At 46.7% G+C, this 20416-nt stretch overlaps 1 protein-coding gene across 1 annotated transcript; it reads right to left on the bottom strand.

Moving 5' to 3' along the window:
• Positions 1-4471: 4471 nt before the first annotated feature.
• On the bottom strand, positions 4472-12669 carry LOC130121130 (high-affinity choline transporter 1-like). The gene is made up of 8 exons (XM_056289981.1): positions 12486-12669; positions 11790-11903; positions 10961-11116; positions 9207-9355; positions 8810-8953; positions 7768-7921; positions 5375-5592; positions 4472-5122 (listed from the first exon to the last, which is right to left on the bottom strand). The coding sequence occupies exons 1-8, from the start codon at positions 12667-12669 to the stop codon at positions 4472-4474; spliced, it is 1770 nt and encodes a 589-aa protein (XP_056145956.1).
• Positions 12670-20416: the final 7747 nt, after the last annotated feature.

Below are 20416 nucleotides of genomic sequence, written 5' to 3'. Positions count from 1 at the left end.
ACCTAGAAAAACCACATCATGATGCACCGTGCAGCACAGCTGGAAGAAACAGGGGAAACACATGGGAGCTTCATATAATTTATTCAACCGATCTTCCATGTGGACATGTCACTTCACTCTTGCACACATAACAAGTTCAACAGTAAATACACACATGAATTAATACATGAGTACATAGCAAATGCATAAATACATAGTAAATAGTGTTAATTTCAGGGTCACTAAATAGATACTTGTTTTAAATACTGCATTTAAAAGTAGATTAGTTTGTTCATAGACTTTTTGCTAATACACATTTATCACACAAAAACACAGTGTTATTGCCATTCACGACACATAAGCACAAATGTCTTTTCTCTAGTTTGTCAATGAACAAATCCTGGACACACCTGTGTCTCTGTCATGACATTATATCTGATGGTCTCATGACATCATATCTGATGGTCTCATGACATCATATCTGATGGAGCAACATGTCCACTTTCACATCCCAGTCCAATGAGACGGCCTGAAACACTGTTTAATTAAACTAGCACTGCATCACATCAGAAGACACCAAGTCAAGCTGAAATGAAGGTCATCTCCACATGCCGGTCACACAACTGATGGTGTGAATGAGAGGGAGGACAGCGGAATGGTGAGGATGTGAGGAGTAGAGGTGACGAAGGTGTATGAGTTGAAATACTTGGGGTCGACTGTCCAAAGTAACGGGGAGTGCAGGAGAGAGGTGAAGAAGAGAGTGCAGGCAGGGTGGAGTGGGTTGAGTAGAGTGTCAGGAGTGATTTGGGACAGAAGGGTACCAGCAAGAGTTAAAGGGAAGGTTTACAACCCAGACAGCAAAGAATCTTTGGCCCGAATATGGCCCACATCTGCAGTGATCTTATGGCCCACATTTGGCCTTGAATGATGGCGTTGACTCAGCGTGAGTGTGGCCACCTCAACTCAGCCACAGGTCCAGGTGTGTGGGCCTCTTCTGGGCCACACAGCATGTGCCTTAACTAAAGTCAAGCCTGGCTCATTAAATGTGGGCCACCTCTGGTGGACATACTATGTCCACCAGAGGTGGAGCTGGAGGTGGCAGAGTTGAAGATACAATTTTTTTTATTGGAGTCAAAGCAAGACAGGCAAGATTGAGATGGTTTGGACATGTGTGGAGGAGAGATGCTGGGTATATTGGGAGAAGGGTGCGGAATATGGAGCTGCCAGGGAAGAGGAGGAGAGGAAGGCCAAAGAGGAGGTTTATGGATGTGGTGAGGGAGGACATGCAGGTGGCTGGTATGACAGAGGAAGATGCAGAGGACAGGAAGAGATAGAAACGGATGATCCGCTGTGGCGCCCCCTAATGGGAGCAGCCGAAAGTAGCAGTAGTAGTAGTAGTAGTAGTAATAGTAATAGTAGTAGTAGTAGTAATATTAGTAGTTGTAGTAGTAGTTGTAGTAATAGCAGTAGTAGTAGTGGCAGTAGTAGTAATAGCAGTAGTAGTAGTAATGGTAGTAGTAGAGCTGACAGTTAATTGCTCCACTTTACTCTTTCATGAAGAGGGAATTTGGCCATGTTCCCCACATCCACCGCCACTCAGTGTATAAGGTTTCTCATAAAAATGGTTTTGAAAGACCACATTTTATTTCAGGCTGTTTTCATTTATTTTAGAGCTGTCATCGCCCCACTGAGCAGTCCTTTGCAAATCCAGTTTCCTTTCATTAATTCAACATGCTACACGAAAGTGGGCACTACACCAACCAAACACAACCTGCTGAGAGGCGTGAGGCAGTAGCCAGTAGAACCAGTTGGACAAAAACGCTTAACAATGCCAAAACACACACACACACACACACACACACACAACACACACACACACACACACACACACGAACGGCCGCTGTTTATCTTCATGCCCAGATACTATCTGCACAAAAGTTGGAAATGTGTAAAATTGACAACTCTTGTTGTTGAGTTTAGATTCAACAGGGTGTGTAATCAGAATAACTATTACACTGTCATTACTGCATTAAACCGAGCTGACTGTGCCAATTACTACTGCAACCTACAAAGACTCTCCGGCCGATCGCCAGGGGCTCGGCCCGCTTTAGTCGAGCGGTTAGCGATGTTGCCTTCTGGCGCAGTAAAACCGCGGTTCGAATCCCGCACCGGGAGAGAAAATGCTCGGTTACTGGCAGCGGTGAGATCCGGAAGCATGCAGATCCTCATAAGTTTCTTCGGAGTGCGGGTTCAAAAGCATGCGGGCACGTTTCCGGGAGGGGGTGACTACTGTAATCTACAAATAAAACCCACTGGCTTGTTGCCAGAGGGTCGGCCGCCTTTAGTCGAGCGGTTAGTGATGTCGCCTTGTGGCGCAGTATATCCTCGATCGAATCCCGCACCGGGCGAGAAAATAGCTGGGCTACTCCTCAGTGGTTACAGAGCTATTGGTTTTTGATTTTTCACCCTTTTTCTCCCCAATTGTACTTGCCTAATTACCCCACTCTTCCGAGCCGTCCCGGTCGCTGCTCCACCTCCTCTGCCGGGAGGGCTGCAAACTACCACATGTCTCCTCCGCTACATGTGGAGTCACCAGTCGCTTCTTTTCACCTGACAGTGAGGAGTTTCGCCAGGGGGACGTAGCGCGTGGGAGGATCACGCTATTTCCCCGAGTTCCCCCTCCCCCCTGAACAGGCGCCCCGACCGACCAGAGGAGGCACTAGTGCAGCGACCAGGACACATACCCACATCCGGCTTCCCACCTGCAGACACAGCCAATTGGGACGCCCGACCAAGCCGGGGGTAACACGGGGATTCGAACCAGCGATCCGCGTGTTGGTAGGTAACGGAATAGACCGCTCCGCTACCCGGACGCCCAAGCACATTAAATTTAGCCTTGTGAGACCAATTTCACTTTATGCTGACAATCCCAAACTTGCCCACTTGACAGTTTGTATATACACCGATCAGCCAAAACATTAAAACCACGGACAGGTGAGTGAACAACATTGATTATTTCGTTACAGTAGCACCTGTCAAGGGCTGGGATATATTAGGCAGTAGTGAACAGTCAATTCTTGAAGTTGATGTGTTGGAAGGAGGAAAAATGGGCAAACTTAAGGATCTGAGCGACTTTGACAGGGGCCAAATTGTGATGGCTAGACGACTGGGTCAGAGCATCTCCAAAACGGCAGGTCTTGTGGGGTGTTCCTGGTAGGCAGTAGGCAGTACCTACCAAAAGTGGTCCAAGGAAGGACAACTGGTGAACCGGTGACAGGATCATGGGCACCCAAGGCTCATTAATCCCCTTGGGGAGTGAAAGCTAGCCTGTCTGATCTGTTCCCACAGAAGAGATACTGTAGCTCAGATTGCTGAAAAAGTTAATGCTGGCTGTGATAGACAGGTGTCAGAATACACAGTGCGTCACAACTTGCTGCATAGCCACAGACCAGTCAGAGTGCCCATGATGACCCCTGTCCACTGCCAAAAGCACCTACAATGGGCACATGAGCATCAGAACTGGACCATGGAGAAAGTGGCCTGGTCTGATGAATCACGTTTTATTTTACATCATATGGATGACTGGGTGCGTGTGCGTCGTTTACCTGGGGAAGAGGTGGCACCAGGATGAAGAAGACAAGCCGGCGGAGGCAGTGTGGTTCTCTGGGCAATGTTCTGCTGGGAAACCTTGGGTCCTGGCATTCATGTGGATGTTACTTTGACACGTAAACCCTACCTAAACATTGTTGCAGACCAAGTACACCCCTTCATGGCAACAGTATTCCCTGATGACAGTAGTGGCCTCAGGTGGTTTTAATGTTTTGGCTTATAGTCTGAATAGCCACTGCCACTGCCATGTTTATAACATTATCTCAGCACCAAACATAACAGGCTTTTATTTAACTGCTTACGGTTAAACCATTATCATGACATATGTTGTAAAATAAAAGTTTCTAAGTGGGCTTTGTTGCTTCTATTTTAAATCCTCTCTTCCATTCAACACTACTTTGTGTTGAAGCACACACACACACACACACACACACACACACACACACACACACACACACACACACACACAAAGATATTTTACTAGATATTTTACTATCCTTATCAGTCTCAACACGATCCTTGACAGACTTCTCCATCAATTCTGCCTTAAAGAATGCACCGTAACCTCACCTAAACTAAACTGTAGGTTGTGTTTTTTATCCCTCAACAGACAGTGAGGGAGTAATATCATCAATAAAACACAAATGGGACTGTTACAAATTGTACAACCAATTTACAGTCATCTTCTTAATTTAGGCAGGGAACCTTAAAAAGAAAACTCGTGTCATCAGCATAAAACACACTTACTGAGTCGCTTGGCAGCTAAATCATATTTATATCAATTTAGCTACCGGTGTATCAATAAATAGTTTTCAAGAGATTGCTGATGAATTTCTGACCATGTTGTCCTCTTCACATTCCTTGATTCCAGTTTTATTTTTTCTTAATTTTCATCATGGAAAGATTCTGGGGTGATTCCGTCATCACTGAGGACTTCTGCATTCGCGAACGTCCCAGCCAATGAAGATCCCAGTGCCTGCTTGACTGGCGCCATCTCGGAAAGGATGATATTATCATGGTTTCCCACTAGTGTGGTTTTGTCCATGATTTCCTTGCTGTGCTTGGACACAACAGTGTCCAGAATGTCCCACTTATGTGACAGCATCCCACTCTCAAATATGTACTTTGTCAAGTAGGAAAAAAAGACGTTCGCCAAGAATGATGCCGCCATGGAGACAGACTTGAATGGAAACCTTTGTTGTACAAAGTACTCCACATCTCCACTGAGGTGGTGGATTTCTTCCTGGGTCACCCAGCCGGGATAGTAGATAAATGGAGGAAGTTTGAGGTAAGGCTCACCTCCCCCAATGCGCAGAAAAAGGCCAAATATATAGCCAGCTACTGAGCCATAAGTGTTGGTGCCTTTGACAAAGAGCACACTGAGGAGCTGGGGGAAAATGATGACGTACACCAAGTCTGAGCTCAAGTACCACAAGCCATACACTGTTCCAGTTAGCAATGCCATAGCAGTGGCCAGAGCGCCAAAGACAAAGATAGTGAGGCGCATCACCCACACAATCTCTTGATCTGATGCCTGGGACAGAGCAAGGGGAAAGGGAGCAATAAGGAGGGAGAACACATTAGTAAATAGATGCTATGGGTAAAAACAGTTTGATATACATCATTTGTTCTTTTGATATCGCACACATCTCAGAGTAGCAGAAAGCCTTTGACATTTGAGATAGAACTAAAACTGATTTATTGATTTGGTTCACTGATGCTTGCAGCACCAGTTCCAAATGATCCAGTGTTGTGTGTGTTTGTGTATGCTGACTTTTGCTCTTACCGACTGTCGGAAAGCAAGTTGATAGATGTTCCTGGAGAACATAGAACTAGCTGAGAGAATGGATGAGTCTGCAGATGACATCACAGCTGCAGATACTGCCCCTAGACCAAAAAATGAGATGTAGGGAGGGCACAAGTGCTGCAGCACAATAGGGAGGATCATGTCTGACTCATCCTTCTCTTTGGGAGACAGGGCTCCGTATGAGGTCTGGTTCCAGTCTTGCACAGGACATAGAAATAGAAATAAATGATACTGGAATTAACTGAGTGAAATTTGTTAATTTTCCGTCAGATTTAAAAACAGAATCAACATATTTAAAGCTGGGGTAGGCAACTTTGGAGAAAAGCCCCCCCCCCCGCTCTGCTTCCTCCTTCCTCCCCGTAACGTCTCCTTCCAAATCAGGTTCAACAGCATGCCTGAGTTTGGCTGTTGTAACTGACAGAACTTGTGTTTTCTTTGATAATCTATGCAAGTAAACATTATTTTTTTTCAGCAAATGTCTTAGTTACCTCAACATTGATGTTGTGCAGCACTTTTATACTTATTGGTGAAGTATTTATAAATATCATTATGTCCAAAGCCACAGCACGGTGGGTGATGATCTCTGCCCTTATGATATCTGATGAGCTCTGATCCTTATGTTGTAGAGAGTAAAATGTATTGTAGTTGTTAGAATAGAATAGAATAGAATAGAATAGAATACTCTTTATTAGTCATTTAACCCATCTTAACGGTGTAGCTAGGAGCAGTGGGCAGCTGTAGCACCCAGGGACCAACTCCAGTTCTTTCCATTGCCTTGGTCAGGTGCATAGACAGGAGTACTAAACCTAACATGTCTTGCTGGTGGTAGGAGGCAACCGGAGCACCTGGAGAAAACCCACACAGACACGGGAAGAACATGCAAACTCCACACAGAAAGGACTTGGGATGGCCTGGGGTTCGAACTGTTTAAAAAGAAATTCAGCAAAGCTCTTAGTTACCCCAACATTGATGTTGCAAAACACTTTCGTACTTAAAGGTGAATGCTTTTTGGTCCATCCATCTCTGCAAGATCCATAGTGACAACAAGAAAACCAAGAGAGAGTCTGTGCATGTGTATAAGTGACAGGCCTGCCCTGTCACAGAGATTTCCCCTGATTGGTTGAGGTCCACTAAGAGCAGTAAACATTCAATCAATCAGGGGAGCTCGGGAGAGATTTTGAAATCCCGAATAAAGAGGAAGGGTTAACAAAGAGTCTTGATTTTCACTCGGATCAATAAAATTACTCATAGCTGTGAAAGGGATATGACACTTTTCACAAATAACACTGATAGAAAGTTGCCTATCCTAGCTTTAAGGGGAAACTCCAAGTAGTGATGCATTTATTTGATGGTGAACTTAAAGATACCATTTAGAGTAAAAAACCAAGCTGCTGGAAAATAAGACCTGATAGGTACTTGAAAACAATTAAAGCATATGTGAGAAGAAAACGCTATATATAATAAAAAAATGCAAAATCTGTTGAGTATTATCTTGTGTTAAAACAATTCCCATGTACGCTGAAGCTAGCAGTCTTGGTGTAAGGTAGGTTAGATATGTCTCCACAGTGAAAGGTTCTCCTGTATTCTCTGCTATGCTTGCTTAACAAACGTTCATCTCATAAGCGCAGGTCACGGCTAGGGTACCTACTGCCCCCCTTCTATTTCTTTAAAACTCTATCCACTCACCACACCACCCAGTCCTCTCATGGCACCATTTCACTGTTCCGTTAATTTTGTTTTATTTTTTGGTCTGACATACGTCAGTGTCTCATTCTTTTCTTTCTCACTTCATCCTACAGGTCTACATGGTCCACCTCCCCTCTCCATCCTGTCTTTCTATCCTGAGGTACACAATCTCTTTCTTTCTATATCTCTCGCTCATGGGATGTAACATGCAGCTGTTGATTAGTGTGGGCTCAGGTGAAACAGAATCAGTCGAGCCATTCAAGTAGTCTTTCATCAGATGTACAGTTTACCCAGATGTTGTGGTCTGATGCCTCTCCCCACCACCTGCTGTGACAGGCACAAAAGCCTCCTGCTATGGTTTAGCATGAAGACAGTTTATCTGTATTCTCACATCTAATATGACCTCCTGTGGTGTTAATAAGCTAATAGAAGATGATGTTGGCTTTGGTCCCACATTTCATTTTTAAACCAGGGATCAGATACCTTCATGTCTCACATGTCCTGTGCTGTGCTGTTTCACCAGCACCGTAATGAGTGTGTGTATGAAAATGAGTGTCAGATGCTGGTGTGTGTCTGTCTGTGGTGGCTGTTAAAGCGGCTACTGTCCACACATCTGTGTGCAGGTGTGTGTGTCTTTCTTCGTGAATGTTGTACCATAGAGAGTGAACAGAGGAACACATGTTTACCAGTGGAGGCCCCAATAGCACCTATCAGCACGGAGGGCACAGCCATGAGCAGACAGCCGAAGGCGGCGAGGAAGGACAGCACCTGGGCGTAGGTGGCCGAAGAGGCTGAAAGAACGCGTTGAAAATACACCTGCCAGGGAATCCCCCCCAACATCTGGAAACAGAAACGCCACCGTGACTACAGAAACCTATCAGGGCTGGAGTCACTTAGGTAGCCATTGACAGGTCAATGAACCCCCCCCCCATTATCTCCCCAGTTGTACTTGGCCAACTACCCCACTCTTCCGAACTGTCCCGGTTGCTGCTCCACTGCCCCTGCAGACTACCACATGCCTCCTCCGATACATGTGGAGTTGCCAGCCACTTCTTTCACCTGACAGTGAGGAGTTTCACCAGGCGGACGTAGCTCATTGGAGGATCACGCTATTCCCCCCAGTTCCCCCTCCTCCCCCGAACAGGCGCCGTGACTGACCAGAGGAGGCGCTAGTGAGCAACCAGGACACATACCCGCATCCGGCTTCCCACCCGCAGTCACGGCCAATTGTGTCTGTAGGGACGCCCGACCAAGCCGGAGGTAACACGGGGATTCGAACCAGCGATCCCCATTTTGGTAGGCAACGGAGTAGACCACTATGCTAACCAGACACCACAGGTCAATGAAATGTATTAAAAAAATAAATAAATAAAAATGAAGCACCACTTACAAAGCTTAATTAAGAAATAGAATTGATTATGGATTGGTAAACCATAATCGATATTCTGGCAATTATGGATGATTTCGGCTTATTTGTCATCTACATATCTAAAGTGCACCATGTGTTTTTGATATATAGATAAAGAGATAAACAGACAATCAAATGGACAGACTGACTGACTGATTATCTGGTTGACTGACTGATTGATTGATTGATTGACTGAAGACTTCAGTACACGAAAAGCTACTTTTTCATAACCCATAACTGCCAAATATCCATATGATTTATTTGTATACAGTCTTTTTCATGAAAAGCAGGAACAGTTGGTGATTAAAGGACTTGCTTACTAGCAAACAGAAGTTGTCCACCCACAGCCATGCATCGTCAGGCCCGATCTGACCCAGCCAGGCTGCCTGGTAGACAGCCTCTCTCGCTGACACACCAATGTCTGACACCGCAGGATTGGACAGGGCGAAGGGTACACTCATCCACTGCGGAAGTAAAATGAGCGAATCAGATTGCAGATATTATAAAAACACATTTTACAGCTGTAAACTATTTCAAATTTCTGACTTAATCATTCATCAGTCCAAAATGTTTTATCATCATGTAACGTCATTACATTTTATCACCATAATCTGAGAGGATATGCCATTCTTTCAAACAACAATGTACTCACTGAATATCTTCCTCAACTGTTACTGTCCTTGTGGGTGTTGATGCAGTGTTAAAAGTGAGACTCACCAGGCCCAGAAAGATGCAGAACAGCTGAACAACATCTGTGTATGCGACAGAGTAGAGTCCTCCAACCAAGGTGTAGAAGACAGCTATGAGAGCTGAGATCACAACCGACATGGTGATGTTGATATCCACGATCACGCTCAGGGTCGCCCCTTCAACAACAACACACACGGTCCATTCAGGTCACCAGGGCTGGTGGTCACTGATGCCACTGCATTACACCACCATACTGTTTATTTACCAGTACCCTCTTTGGGGCATATGCATATTCTGTTGGTCTTTATTTCATCCTTGATCAGACATAAAAGTGCAAATATCCTCTAACAAATTCAGCAAGCCTAAAGCCTTAATTCGGAACAGTTCATTTTACAGCCACCAATAACTAGTGCAAAGCTCTCCAGTCATGTGATATTTTAGACTGAGCAGATGAATACATAAACGACCGGGATTTCACTTCTACCTAAAGCGACCATGGGAGGTCAAAATGACCGCCGGTTTTTAAACGCTATATTCTGTCAAGATAAATACCCAATTGAGTTATCGATGTATTGCATATGCTAGTATGTCTGTTAGGACACTAACTGACACTTTTAACAACTATAATAATATTTCTAAACAATTTAAACTTCCTCAAAGACATGGTACAACTTTAATAGCAAAATTGAAAAAGTGAAAATATTACCTGAAATTACAAAACGGAAAACACATATTGCTAATCTAACAAACGTAACAAGGCCTATAAAATGTGAAATGTAGAAAAAAAAGAAAAGAAAGAACTGAAAATAACCACTGAAACAGAAATTAAAAACTACAATAGAACGACTGCCACGGTTTTTAAACTCCATATTCTGTCAAGATAAATACCCGACTGAGATATTAATTCGTTACAAATGCATTAATATCTCATGTCTGTTATGCAACTAACTGACACCAAAATCAACTTTTTAACAACTTTAACTATTTTTCAAACGATTTAAAATGGCCGCTGTCCAACGTCTGTAAATACTGCAATGCGTCGCTGGTAGTCATGGCGTCGCTGGTGGTAACCAAAATCAAGTTTGGACTATTTCTCTGCACTGGAGGGCGCTAGTGTGTTTCTAGCACAGAGCGACGAACTTCGAGAAGGAAATGACGCCACCAACACACGTCATAAATACTGACAACTGACAATACTGTTGGACAGTTCCACCAGATGTGATGGTTTGAGCTTTGTCGCATCTGGGACCATCAACATCTGGATTTCTCTTTTTTTTTCTGCCAGTCGATTTTATGGAAGACTCTCGAGCTGTTTTTCTTTTATAGTCCAGCTGTAAATAGGCTGGTCTATGAACCCATCGGTTTAATTTGTTTTAGATGTGAAATGGTATTTTGACTTAAATTGAGTTTACTTTATTCTTTCTATCTTTCTTCTGACTGATTCTTTTTGCCGTTTTATGTTGCTGTCTACTGTTTGTTTGCATAATTTACACTTGTTCTGCTGCTTCTTGACTGGGTCTCCTTGAGGAAGTGCTTGGTTATCTCAGAGTAACTGGTCGGGCTAAATTAGAGTTACAATAATTACATGAAACTGCGAATGTCAAAGTTGACATTTATTTGTTTAGTTTATTGAGGAAATGTGACATTGAATGCTTGAACTTGCATATTGCTTGTCACACCCCTCCCTGAAATATCTGAATTAAAAGTAGAGATTTCGCCTTAATGCACAATCCAAACTATAGAAATGCATGAAGTAGTTGACCTTTTGACGTTATTCCTACCCAGGGCGGACAGAATGGCTGCAGACCAGAAGATTTCTCCCATGAGTGCAGGGATGAAGAGCAGGCCACCCATTCTCTTTCCATAAAGTTGCTGGAATGGGTCGAGCATGGTGACATATCCACGGGAACGCATTGGCTTGGCAAAGAAAAGGCCACCTGGTTACCGAGCAGTGATGAGAGAGACAGAAAGTGGCATGCATGCATAAGGTCTCAAATCAAGAAGCAAACATCTCTCTTTCTAGAGGTCAGTCATTTCGTCATGTCATCCACCAAACCACCATCCATCCATCCATCATCTGAACCACTTATCCTGCTCTGAGGCGGAGACACATCCTGGCCAGGCCATCTCTCTTACACACACACACACACACACACACACACACACACACACACACACACACACACACACACACACACACACACACACACACACACACACACACACACACACACACACACACACAGGGGTAATTTAGTATGGCCGATTCACCTGACCTACAGGTCTTTGGACTGTGGGAGGAAACCGGAGCACCCGGAGGAAACCCACGCAGATATGGGGAGAACATCCAAACTCCACACAGTGGACGCCCTGGGATGGCCCCCAAGGTTGGACTACCCTGGGGCTCGAACCCAGAACCTTCTTGCTGTGAGGCGTCCCCGCTAACCACTGCGCCACCCTTATCCACCGAACATATCCATGTTAAGACTGGTGTTACAGTGCACAATCCAGTTGTCGTTGAGATTCTCAGGAAACTTGTCTGGGTATTGCTAAAACAGTTGTATAATGTAATGGTGGCTCGATCTAGGCAACTGACACACGAGTTCTTACCTAACACCAAGCTCAGAGCATACCCGAAAGGAGCCTGTGCCCATGCCAGACCGTAGCCGGGCAGATACACGTACTCTGCCGTTCCGTTGATGTAGCCGCCACCAACCCACGTGGCTGAAGAACAGCAAAATATGGGGATTTCAAATGAATACAACAACCTGTCCACTGGCTTGTTATGCACTGATGGCTTCATATAAGCCTATCAAGATCAACTGCATAGTGTACAATACTAGAAAAAAATAGCCCAAAAGTCGAGTGTAGGTTTATATTTCAGCATGGTTTATCTGGAAAGTAATGGACATGTGCAACCAACAAGGTGTCGCTGCAAAATACTCCCAAAAAAGGTTTGTAATTTGCAAGGATACGATGTTAATGATTTTCTTAGACCCTCGGAGTTCTAAGATCAAATAGGATCAAATAGTCTGGCAGGGCGTTGGGTTCTTGGACTTAATATGTGGCTCAATGTTGTTTTGAAGAAACGGGGTTTTAAAAGTCACCCTTGCCAGGGCGTTCCGAAAAGCTGCACCTTTCTGCTGCCACGTTTCAAGTGCGCCTTCGTATCTCTGCGTAAAAGACTGTTGGATGGAATTTAAAGCCAATCAGTTTGTTCTCCGATTATTTCAAAGAGCGAAGAAATGACAGGATGCCTGCCTGTTTGTGTCCTGGTGTCAGAGTGTCTGAGAGGTACTAACTTACCGGTCATCGTGAAGCCACCGACAAATAACCCGATGTCTCTCCCCCCGACCATGATGCTCTCGCTCCGGTCAGTGACCTCGCCGGTCCCGGACCTTTTGTTCTTCCATGCCGCCCATATTCCCACGAAGAGAATCAGCACGTAGAAGATAACAATCGCCACAAGTCCTTCTGTGTGGAAAGCCATCTTCTGCTGAGCGCAGGATGTGGACGTCCAGCATCCGAGGAGCGTCGTTGAAACCTGAAGGAGGGGGAACAGGGAGAATGACATCGCTCTTCATCACTCTGTCATCATACAAAAGGCTGTGACTACCTGGGGTATTGTAAAACAATCCAAACTTTTCTTCAAGTATGGATCAAACCAGTTTGTTCGACCGTGCACGCCAGTTTTTTTTGTTTTTTGCTTGTTTGTTTTTTAAGATGAGGCAAGTGTAGTAAAGCGTTTTGTGCGCATCCACCAGCGTTAATTTGCCATTCTGGCATATTGAACGTTATTCGTAATCAACTGAAAGTTCAATATTCTCAATTTAACCAACAACCTGGTTTAGTCTAGTCGCGTTGTTACCGTGCGTAAAGGCCGTTTTACGCTTCCCAGCCGGAACGCGCCGTGAGAAAAACAATACGACGAATGAAAAGGGATTCCATGCACATGTGATGCGCTCTGTCTCCTCAGCGCGGCGCTCGCTGACGCCAGGTTTGGGCAGACTGCCACTGTTGACTTCATTGTAAATCAGTGTTGGTTTCGCCAACATCTAAATCGATAGTCCACACCATTACATTGCTTATATTGGCGAAATTGGCCGGCTCGAATGAACAAGAAGGCGTGAGAAATAGCACACGGATGTTGGTTTTAGCTTACCTATTATAAACCGGTGTGCGTAAAGTGACAGCCTGGAAGTTTTAACTGATTTCAAGGGTGTTGAAATGGTTTCCGAGCGTTGATGTTCATATGCCCCCAATGGTACATGAGAAGACAGCCGTGCGTAATTCCCCTGCGGAGATGTGGAAGTCACCGCTGTTGGGCAGAGGGAGACCAGAGAGCGAGATGAATGGAGTGGTGGGTTTGTAAGAGGAGTTCCTCTGGGTCGAAGGACGTTGCCTGCGAAAATCTTGCAGGGTTCGAGGAAGTTTTTTTATTAAAAGTGACATGACGTAAACGATCAAAGTAGCGTTCCAAACTAGAAGAGTGTCGTTTCTGGGCAAACTGCGTGAGCTAGCTGAAAGTTGAAATCATTTGCCAAGCCTTGTTGAAAAAAGCTGGAATGTGAGCTGAATGAACTGAAACGCATTGCATTGCATTGCTTCATTCATTCATTCATTCATTCATTCATTCATTCATTCATTCATTCATTCATTCATTCATTCATTCATTCATTCATTCATTGCTTCATTCATTCGTTCGTTCGTTCGTTCGTTCGTTCATTCATTCATTCATTCGTTCGTTCATTCATTCATCAATTCATTCATTATCCAAACCGCTTATCCTGCTCTCAGGGTTGCTTTAATGCATGAAATTAAATTAAATGACTGAAGCAAAGTCAGTAGGAGCAAGACAGAATACCTATGCGTGAATGAGAGGGAGGAAAGTGTAATGGTGAGGATGCAAGGAGTAGAGGTGAGGAAGGCATATGAGTTTAAATAGTTGGGGTCAACTGTCCAAAGTAACGGGGAGTGCGGTAGAGAGGTGAAGAAGAGAATGCAGGCAGGGTGGAGAGGGTGGAGAAGAGTGTCAGGAGTGATTTGTGACAGAAGGGTACCAGCAAGAGTTAAAGGGAAGGTTTACAAGATGGTTGTGAGACCAGCTATGTTATATGGTTTGGAGATATTGGCACTGACGAAAAGACAGGAGGTGGAGCTGGAGGTGGCAGAGTTGAAGATGCTAAGATTTTCACTGGGAGTGACAAAGGACAGGATTAGGAACGAGTATATTAGAGGGACAGCTCAGGTTGGACGGTTTGGAGACAAAGCAAGAGATGCAAGATTGAGATGGTTTTTTGACATGTGTGGAGGAGAGATGCTGGGTATATTGAGAGAAGGATGCTGAATATGGACCTGCCAGGGAAGAGGAGAAGAGGAAGGCCAAAGAGGAGGTTTATGGATGTGGTGAGGGAGGACATGCAGGTGGCTGGTGTGACAGAGGAAGATGCAGAGGACAGGAAGAGATAGAAACAGATGATCCGCTGAGGCGACCCCTAACGGGAGCAGCCGAAAGTAGTAGTAGTAGTAGTAGTAGTAGTAGCAGTAGCAGTAGTAGTAGTAGTAGCAGTAGTAGTAGTAGTAGCAGTAGTAGTAGTAGTAGCAGTAGTAGCAGTAGCAGTAGTAGCAGTAGTAGTAGTAGTAGTAGTAGTAGCAGTAGTAGCAGTAGTAGTAGTGGCATTGCATTGCTTTTCTGAAAATTCTGCAAGTTAAAGTGTGAAGGTGGCAGAATTGGAAGCTGAAGTCACTACCTACAGCTCAAAATGCTTAACTGCATTCGCTGAAAAAACTGAAATGCATTGCATTGTTGAAAAAAACTGGAAGCTCTTTTTTAAATTACTATTATTTTGAAAAAGCATGAATAACACACATCTTTCTATTTTTTACATATTTACACAGTTAAATGCTTAATTGTTAGAACAAGAAAAAAACGTAAGATAGAAGATATTCAACTAAAGTTTAAAACACAAGACAGAAAAATGGTGAGGTAACCTGTAGGCTGTAGCATGGTTTATAGCCTACAGGCCCCCCAGATCAAAGAAATACAATTTAAAACCACAGACCGACAAAACAGTACAACAGTGAAGTAACCTGCAGGCTTTTGCATGGCTTCCATCCATCTTCCAATTGGAAGCTGAAACATAATCCCCTACTGGCAGAATTGGGAGCTGGAGTGAATTCCTGTGGTAAATGGAGTGTTATGGCATGAATCCCTGTAGATGGCAACAGAGGCCTAGTTAAACTAGAGTAGACGTCTTGTTAAGCAGTGAAGTAGTATGTACACATGACCAGCGGCAGGCAGGGCGGAGGGTGGTGCGAGGGGGGGGGGTCGCTGGGGGAGGTGCAGCAGACAGCCATGTTGGTTGTTGTCGCAGCTGCCAGGACTGCGATGGCGTGGGTCATGGGGCGGCCCGGTTTGGCGGCCACCTAGACATCAGGATGATATGTCCACCTGGAAGTGTGAGAGTTCCTCTGCTTGTGTTAAGGACGCAGTCCAATCAAAGAAGGTTGAATCAGTTCATCTGGACACAACGTTTATTGACAGATACGTTTCATCATCATCTAAGTGACCTCTTCAGTCTCAACTGACTGCAGGTGTCCCCACCCTTATAGACAATACAGTGGCATGACCACCGACAATGACCAGTTTCATATGCAAATATGGGTGTGACCTTTAACTAATGTTTCAATGGCCATGTGTACTATTCACAGAGGATTTGGGAATGTTTACAATGACAGCATTGTAAGATGGTGACAGATGTACTCTTAGGCCCTCTAATCTTACAATCAATCAATCGATCGATCAATCAGTCAAGTTGCATTTTATATGCTGTGATTGCAAAATTCCCAAATCCTCTGTGAACAGTACACATGGCCACTGTAACTGTAGTTAATGGTCATTTGCATATGAAAGTGGTCGTTGTTTTTGTTAGTTAAATAAAACAGAAAACCTAACATGTCACTCAATCCATAACAATATCAAAGCCCATGACATGCCTTCATGGGCTTTGTTTTGCAGTAGCGTTAGTGTTAGGGCTCGGTCTGTTGACCAACCTGGCAACCAGCAATGAGAGCGGGGGAAGGGCGCGTCTGAAACACCTGCAGCCTACCTACTCGTTAACCACTCTAGTATAAGTTTGTTTGCTTTCCAGAACTCGTCGCGAGTTCGTCCTGAACAGTCCCGTGAGTAAATTCTTCGTCTCGAGTTTTGTGACATTTCTGTGTCTCCCGGTGGAGTACAGATTGTAGTATTCTCCGTGTTTTTGCTTGTTTGATTATTCCCTTGTGTCAGTTCTCCTTGAGAGCTTGTTCGGAGAAGAACTCTCTTTGTGTTTTCCCCATTGGATTTTCCCATCGTGATTTTCTAGTTGAGATCAAGTTTTTGATATTCTAATTTCTCCTCTCTCACTGTGGATCTTATTACTCGGTTGGACTTCGGACTTTAAAGGAGCAGTTTGTGTTTTTTTCCCTTTCGGACTTTAAAGGAGCAGTTTACGTTTTTTCCCTTTCGGACTTTAAAGGAGCAGTTTACGTTTTTTCCTTTTCGGATTAAGGGGGCAGTTTACGTTTTCCCATTTTTAAGAAGCTATTCTCAAGTTCCGCCTGAAGCGCCTCCCCCTTCTGTCCAGGCCCGGCCGGCTCTCCTCTACGAGTCCTGCCAGGTTGGTGCTTTACTTTGTCTTGTGTTGTCGCTATTGGGTTCGTTCTACAAACCTTAACAGTACGAACTCGCCTTCACTATGAACCCAGACAACCCAGACGCCAATCCTGTCCAGGCTGCTCTCTATAAGCAGATTCAGCTTACAGCCTCCCACGGCCAGCAACTACAAGAGGCCGCTGTTGCCATGCAGGGCCTCCGGGCTCAGGTGCAACCCCTCCAGGCTTCGGTGGATTCTCTTTCGGCCCAGCAAGCGGCGCTCGCGAGCCAACAAGAGGAGGTTCTTAAGCAGTTGCAAACTCTCACAGCGGCTATCACCATCCAGCCAGCTGTCCCACCAGTTCCGGCCGCCCCTCCTCCAGCAGTGCCCGCAGCCGTTGCCTTAGACAATCCTACCGTTTATGTTTCGGATTTCCGGGAGCCCAGTATCTCCAATCCCAAGCCTTTTGATGGCAACTTTGAGACCTGTGCCACGTTCATCATGCAGTGTGAGCTTGTCTTCGCCCACCATTCCAGGGGGTTCACCACAGATGCTGCAAGAGTTGCTTACGTGACTAACCTGCTGACTGGCCGCGCTGCTCAGTGGGCCACTGCTTCCTGGTCCATGGGGGCCAGTTTCTGCTCTTCCTACGATGACTTTGTGGCTGAGCTTCGGAAGGTATTCCATCATCCAGTGTACGGTCAGGATCCGGGTGTCCGATTGAGCAGGATCCAGCAGGGCAGTGGCAGTGTCACTGACTACTCAGTCGAGTTCAGGCTGGCTGCGGCTGAGAGTGGCTGGAACGACCAGTCACTTCGGGTAACCTTCCGTAGGGGCCTCAGCGATGCCGTCAAGGATCAGCTAGCCACCCGGGAGGATCCTACCTCTCTCGACGACCTTATCAGCCTTGCCATCCGCATCGATGGACGTCTCCGCGAGAGAAGGCGCGAGCGAGGTCTACGGGGAACCGTTTCTACCTCTCAGCCATCCAGAGCTTCCGAAGGGGGCTCTTCTTCGTCGCACTCCACTTCCCCTGTGGCAAGCCTCTCCTCCTCCCAGACAGTGACAGAGGAGGAACCTATGCAGCTTGGGCGTACACGACTGACTCCCGCTGAACGTGAGGCCCGGTTCAAGGCAGGTCTCTGTCTTTACTGCGGTCTTAAGGGACACCGGATCAGCGAGTGTCCTACGCGGCCAAAAGATTAGGCTCACTGGGACCCCGGGAGATCCTAGTGAGCCGTCTTTCCTGTTCCCGCCATCCTGCTCCGGCTAACCATCTTGTGAGCGTTACCCTGGCTTGGGCAGACCAGCGGCTCACTGTAGGCGCACTCATCGATTCGGGAGCTGATGGGTGTTTCTTGGACTCTACGTTTGCTGCTCAAGCTAACATTCCATGTGAGGAATTGGAGAGGCCAATAGAGGCCTTTGCTCTGGATGAGCGCCGCCTGGCCAGTGTTACCCGACAGTCCTGTCCCGTGTCTCTCACTATTGCTGGAAACCATGTGGAGAGCCTTCAGTTCTTCGTCATCCAGTCTCCCTTAGTTCCTGTGATCTTGGGGCGTCCCTGGTTGGCTCAGCATGAGCCACACATTGCTTGGTCGTCTGGTAACATTTTGGAGTGGAGCTCCTCCTGTCACGCCCGGTGTCTTCAGGCCGCACCTGGCCCAGCAGTCCAGACTGTTCCGATTGCCCCTCCTCCCGACCTTTCCTCTGTTCCTCCCGAGTATCATGATCTCGGGGAGGTCTTCAGCAAGACGCGGGCTCAGTCTCTCCCTCCGCATCGGCCATATGATTGTGCTATCAACCTCCGTCCTGGGGCCTCTCTCCCTAGCAGTCGTCTTTACAGCCTTTCCATTCCCGAGAAGGCTGCTATGGACGATTACATTTCAGAATCGTTGGCGGCAGGGCTCATCCGACCCTCATCCTCCCAGGTGGCAGCTGGTTTCTTTTTCGTTAAGAAGACGGATGGTGGTCTCCGACCCTGCATTGATTATCGCCAACTCAACGACATCACCATCAAGAATAAATACCCCCTGCCTCTGATGAGCTCCACCCTCGAACCCCTGACCCAGGCGACTGTCTTCACTAAGCTGGATCTCCGGAACGCCTACCATCTCGTTCGGATCCGGAAAGGGGACGAGTGGAAGACAGCCTTTAAGACTCCCCGTGGTCATTATGAGTACCTGGTAATGCCGTTCGGCCTCACCAACGCCCCGGCGGTGTTCCAGGCACTCATGAATGACATCCTTCGCGACATGCTCGACCAATTCGTTGTCGTCTACCTTGATGACATCCTCATCTTCTCCAGGTCCCTCGAGGAGCATGTCCAGCACGTGCGGCAGGTTCTCGAACGCCTCCTTCGTAACCGGCTGTTCGTCAAGGCTGAGAAATGCCTGTTCCATTCTGAGTCAGTGGACTACTTAGGTTTTATCGTGGAGGGAGGCAAGACTCGAGCTGATCCTCGCAAGATCAAAGCGGTGGTGGAATGGCCGGATCCTAAGTCACGTAAGGAACTGCAGAGCTTCCTCGGGTTCGCGAACTTTTACAGGAGGTTCGTCCGAAACTACAGCTCTGTAGCAGAACCCCTCACCCGTCTAACCTCCCCCTCTCAGCCGTTCGTCTGGTCCCCAGCTGCTCGCTCTGCATTTCTGTCGCTCAAGGAGAGGTTCACCAGTGCCCCCGTCCTACTCCATCCCGATCCCAAGAGGCAGTTCATAGTTGAGGTGGACGCTTCGGACACCGGATTGGGGGCTGTGCTCTCCCAACGATCAGAGACCGACCAGAAGGTTCATCCTTGCGCGTTCTTCTCCCGCCGGTTCCTTCCCGCCGAGGAGAACTACGATGTTGGTAATCGGGAGCTTCTCGCTGTAGTGGCTGCACTTGAGGAATGGCGCCATTGGCTGGAGGGGGCAGAGCATCCATTTACCATCTGGACTGATCATAAGAACCTGACGTTCATCCGGGCAACCAAACGTCTCAATGGTCGGCAGGCACGGTGGGCCAGTTTCCTCAGTCGGTTCGACTTCACACTGACTTATCGTCCTGGCTCCCGCAACACCAAGGCAGATGCTCTGTCTCGTCAACACCTTAAGGAACCTGTAACGGTGGAGCCAAGTCCCGTCCTCCCTGAGACCAAGGTCGTTGGCGTGGTGACCTGGGGCCTTGAAACGGTGGTCAAGCGCGCCTTGCGCTCCAGTCCAGCCCCGAGCAACGTGCCGCCTCGCCGACTGTTTGTTCCGGACTCAGTGAGGTCTCGGGTCCTCAAATGGGGCCACACCAGTCAGCTCGCTTGCCACCCTGGAGTCCACCGCACTTTCACTTTCATAGCTCGACGGTTCTGGTGGCCCACTATGAGGAGGGACGTCAAGGAGTTCGTCATGGCCTGCACCATCTGTGCCCGCAGCAAGGCCTCTCACCAGGCACCGGCTGGTCTGCTGCAGCCCCTTCCTATTCCCAGTCGGCCCTGGTCCCATGTGGCGTTGGATTTTGTCTCTGGACTTCCTCCGTCTCAGGGCAACACAGTGATCCTGACGGTGGTGGATCGCTTCAGCAAGGGTGTTCACCTGGTGGCTTTGCCTAAGCTTCCTTCTGCTTCAGAAA

Source organism: Lampris incognitus, chromosome 11 (genome assembly GCF_029633865.1).
Source record: "Lampris incognitus isolate fLamInc1 chromosome 11, fLamInc1.hap2, whole genome shotgun sequence".
Taxonomy (NCBI): Eukaryota; Metazoa; Chordata; class Actinopteri; order Lampriformes; family Lampridae; genus Lampris; species Lampris incognitus.
Note: the sequence above shows the minus strand (reverse complement) of the source record. Positions and strands in the feature narration are given on the sequence as shown.

Coding starts and splice junctions, on each gene's coding strand:
- LOC130121130 (XM_056289981.1), bottom strand. CDS start 12,669: ATGGCTTTCCACACAGAAGGACTTGTGGCGATTGTTATCTTCTACGTG. Junction 8,954..9,206: donor TCTGCATCTTTCTGGGCCTG/GTGAGTCTCACT, acceptor TTACTTCCGCAG/TGGATGAGTGTACCCTTCGC. Junction 5,593..7,767: donor TGCTATTGGGGCCTCCACTG/GTAAACATGTGT, acceptor GTCCTGTGCAAG/ACTGGAACCAGACCTCATAC.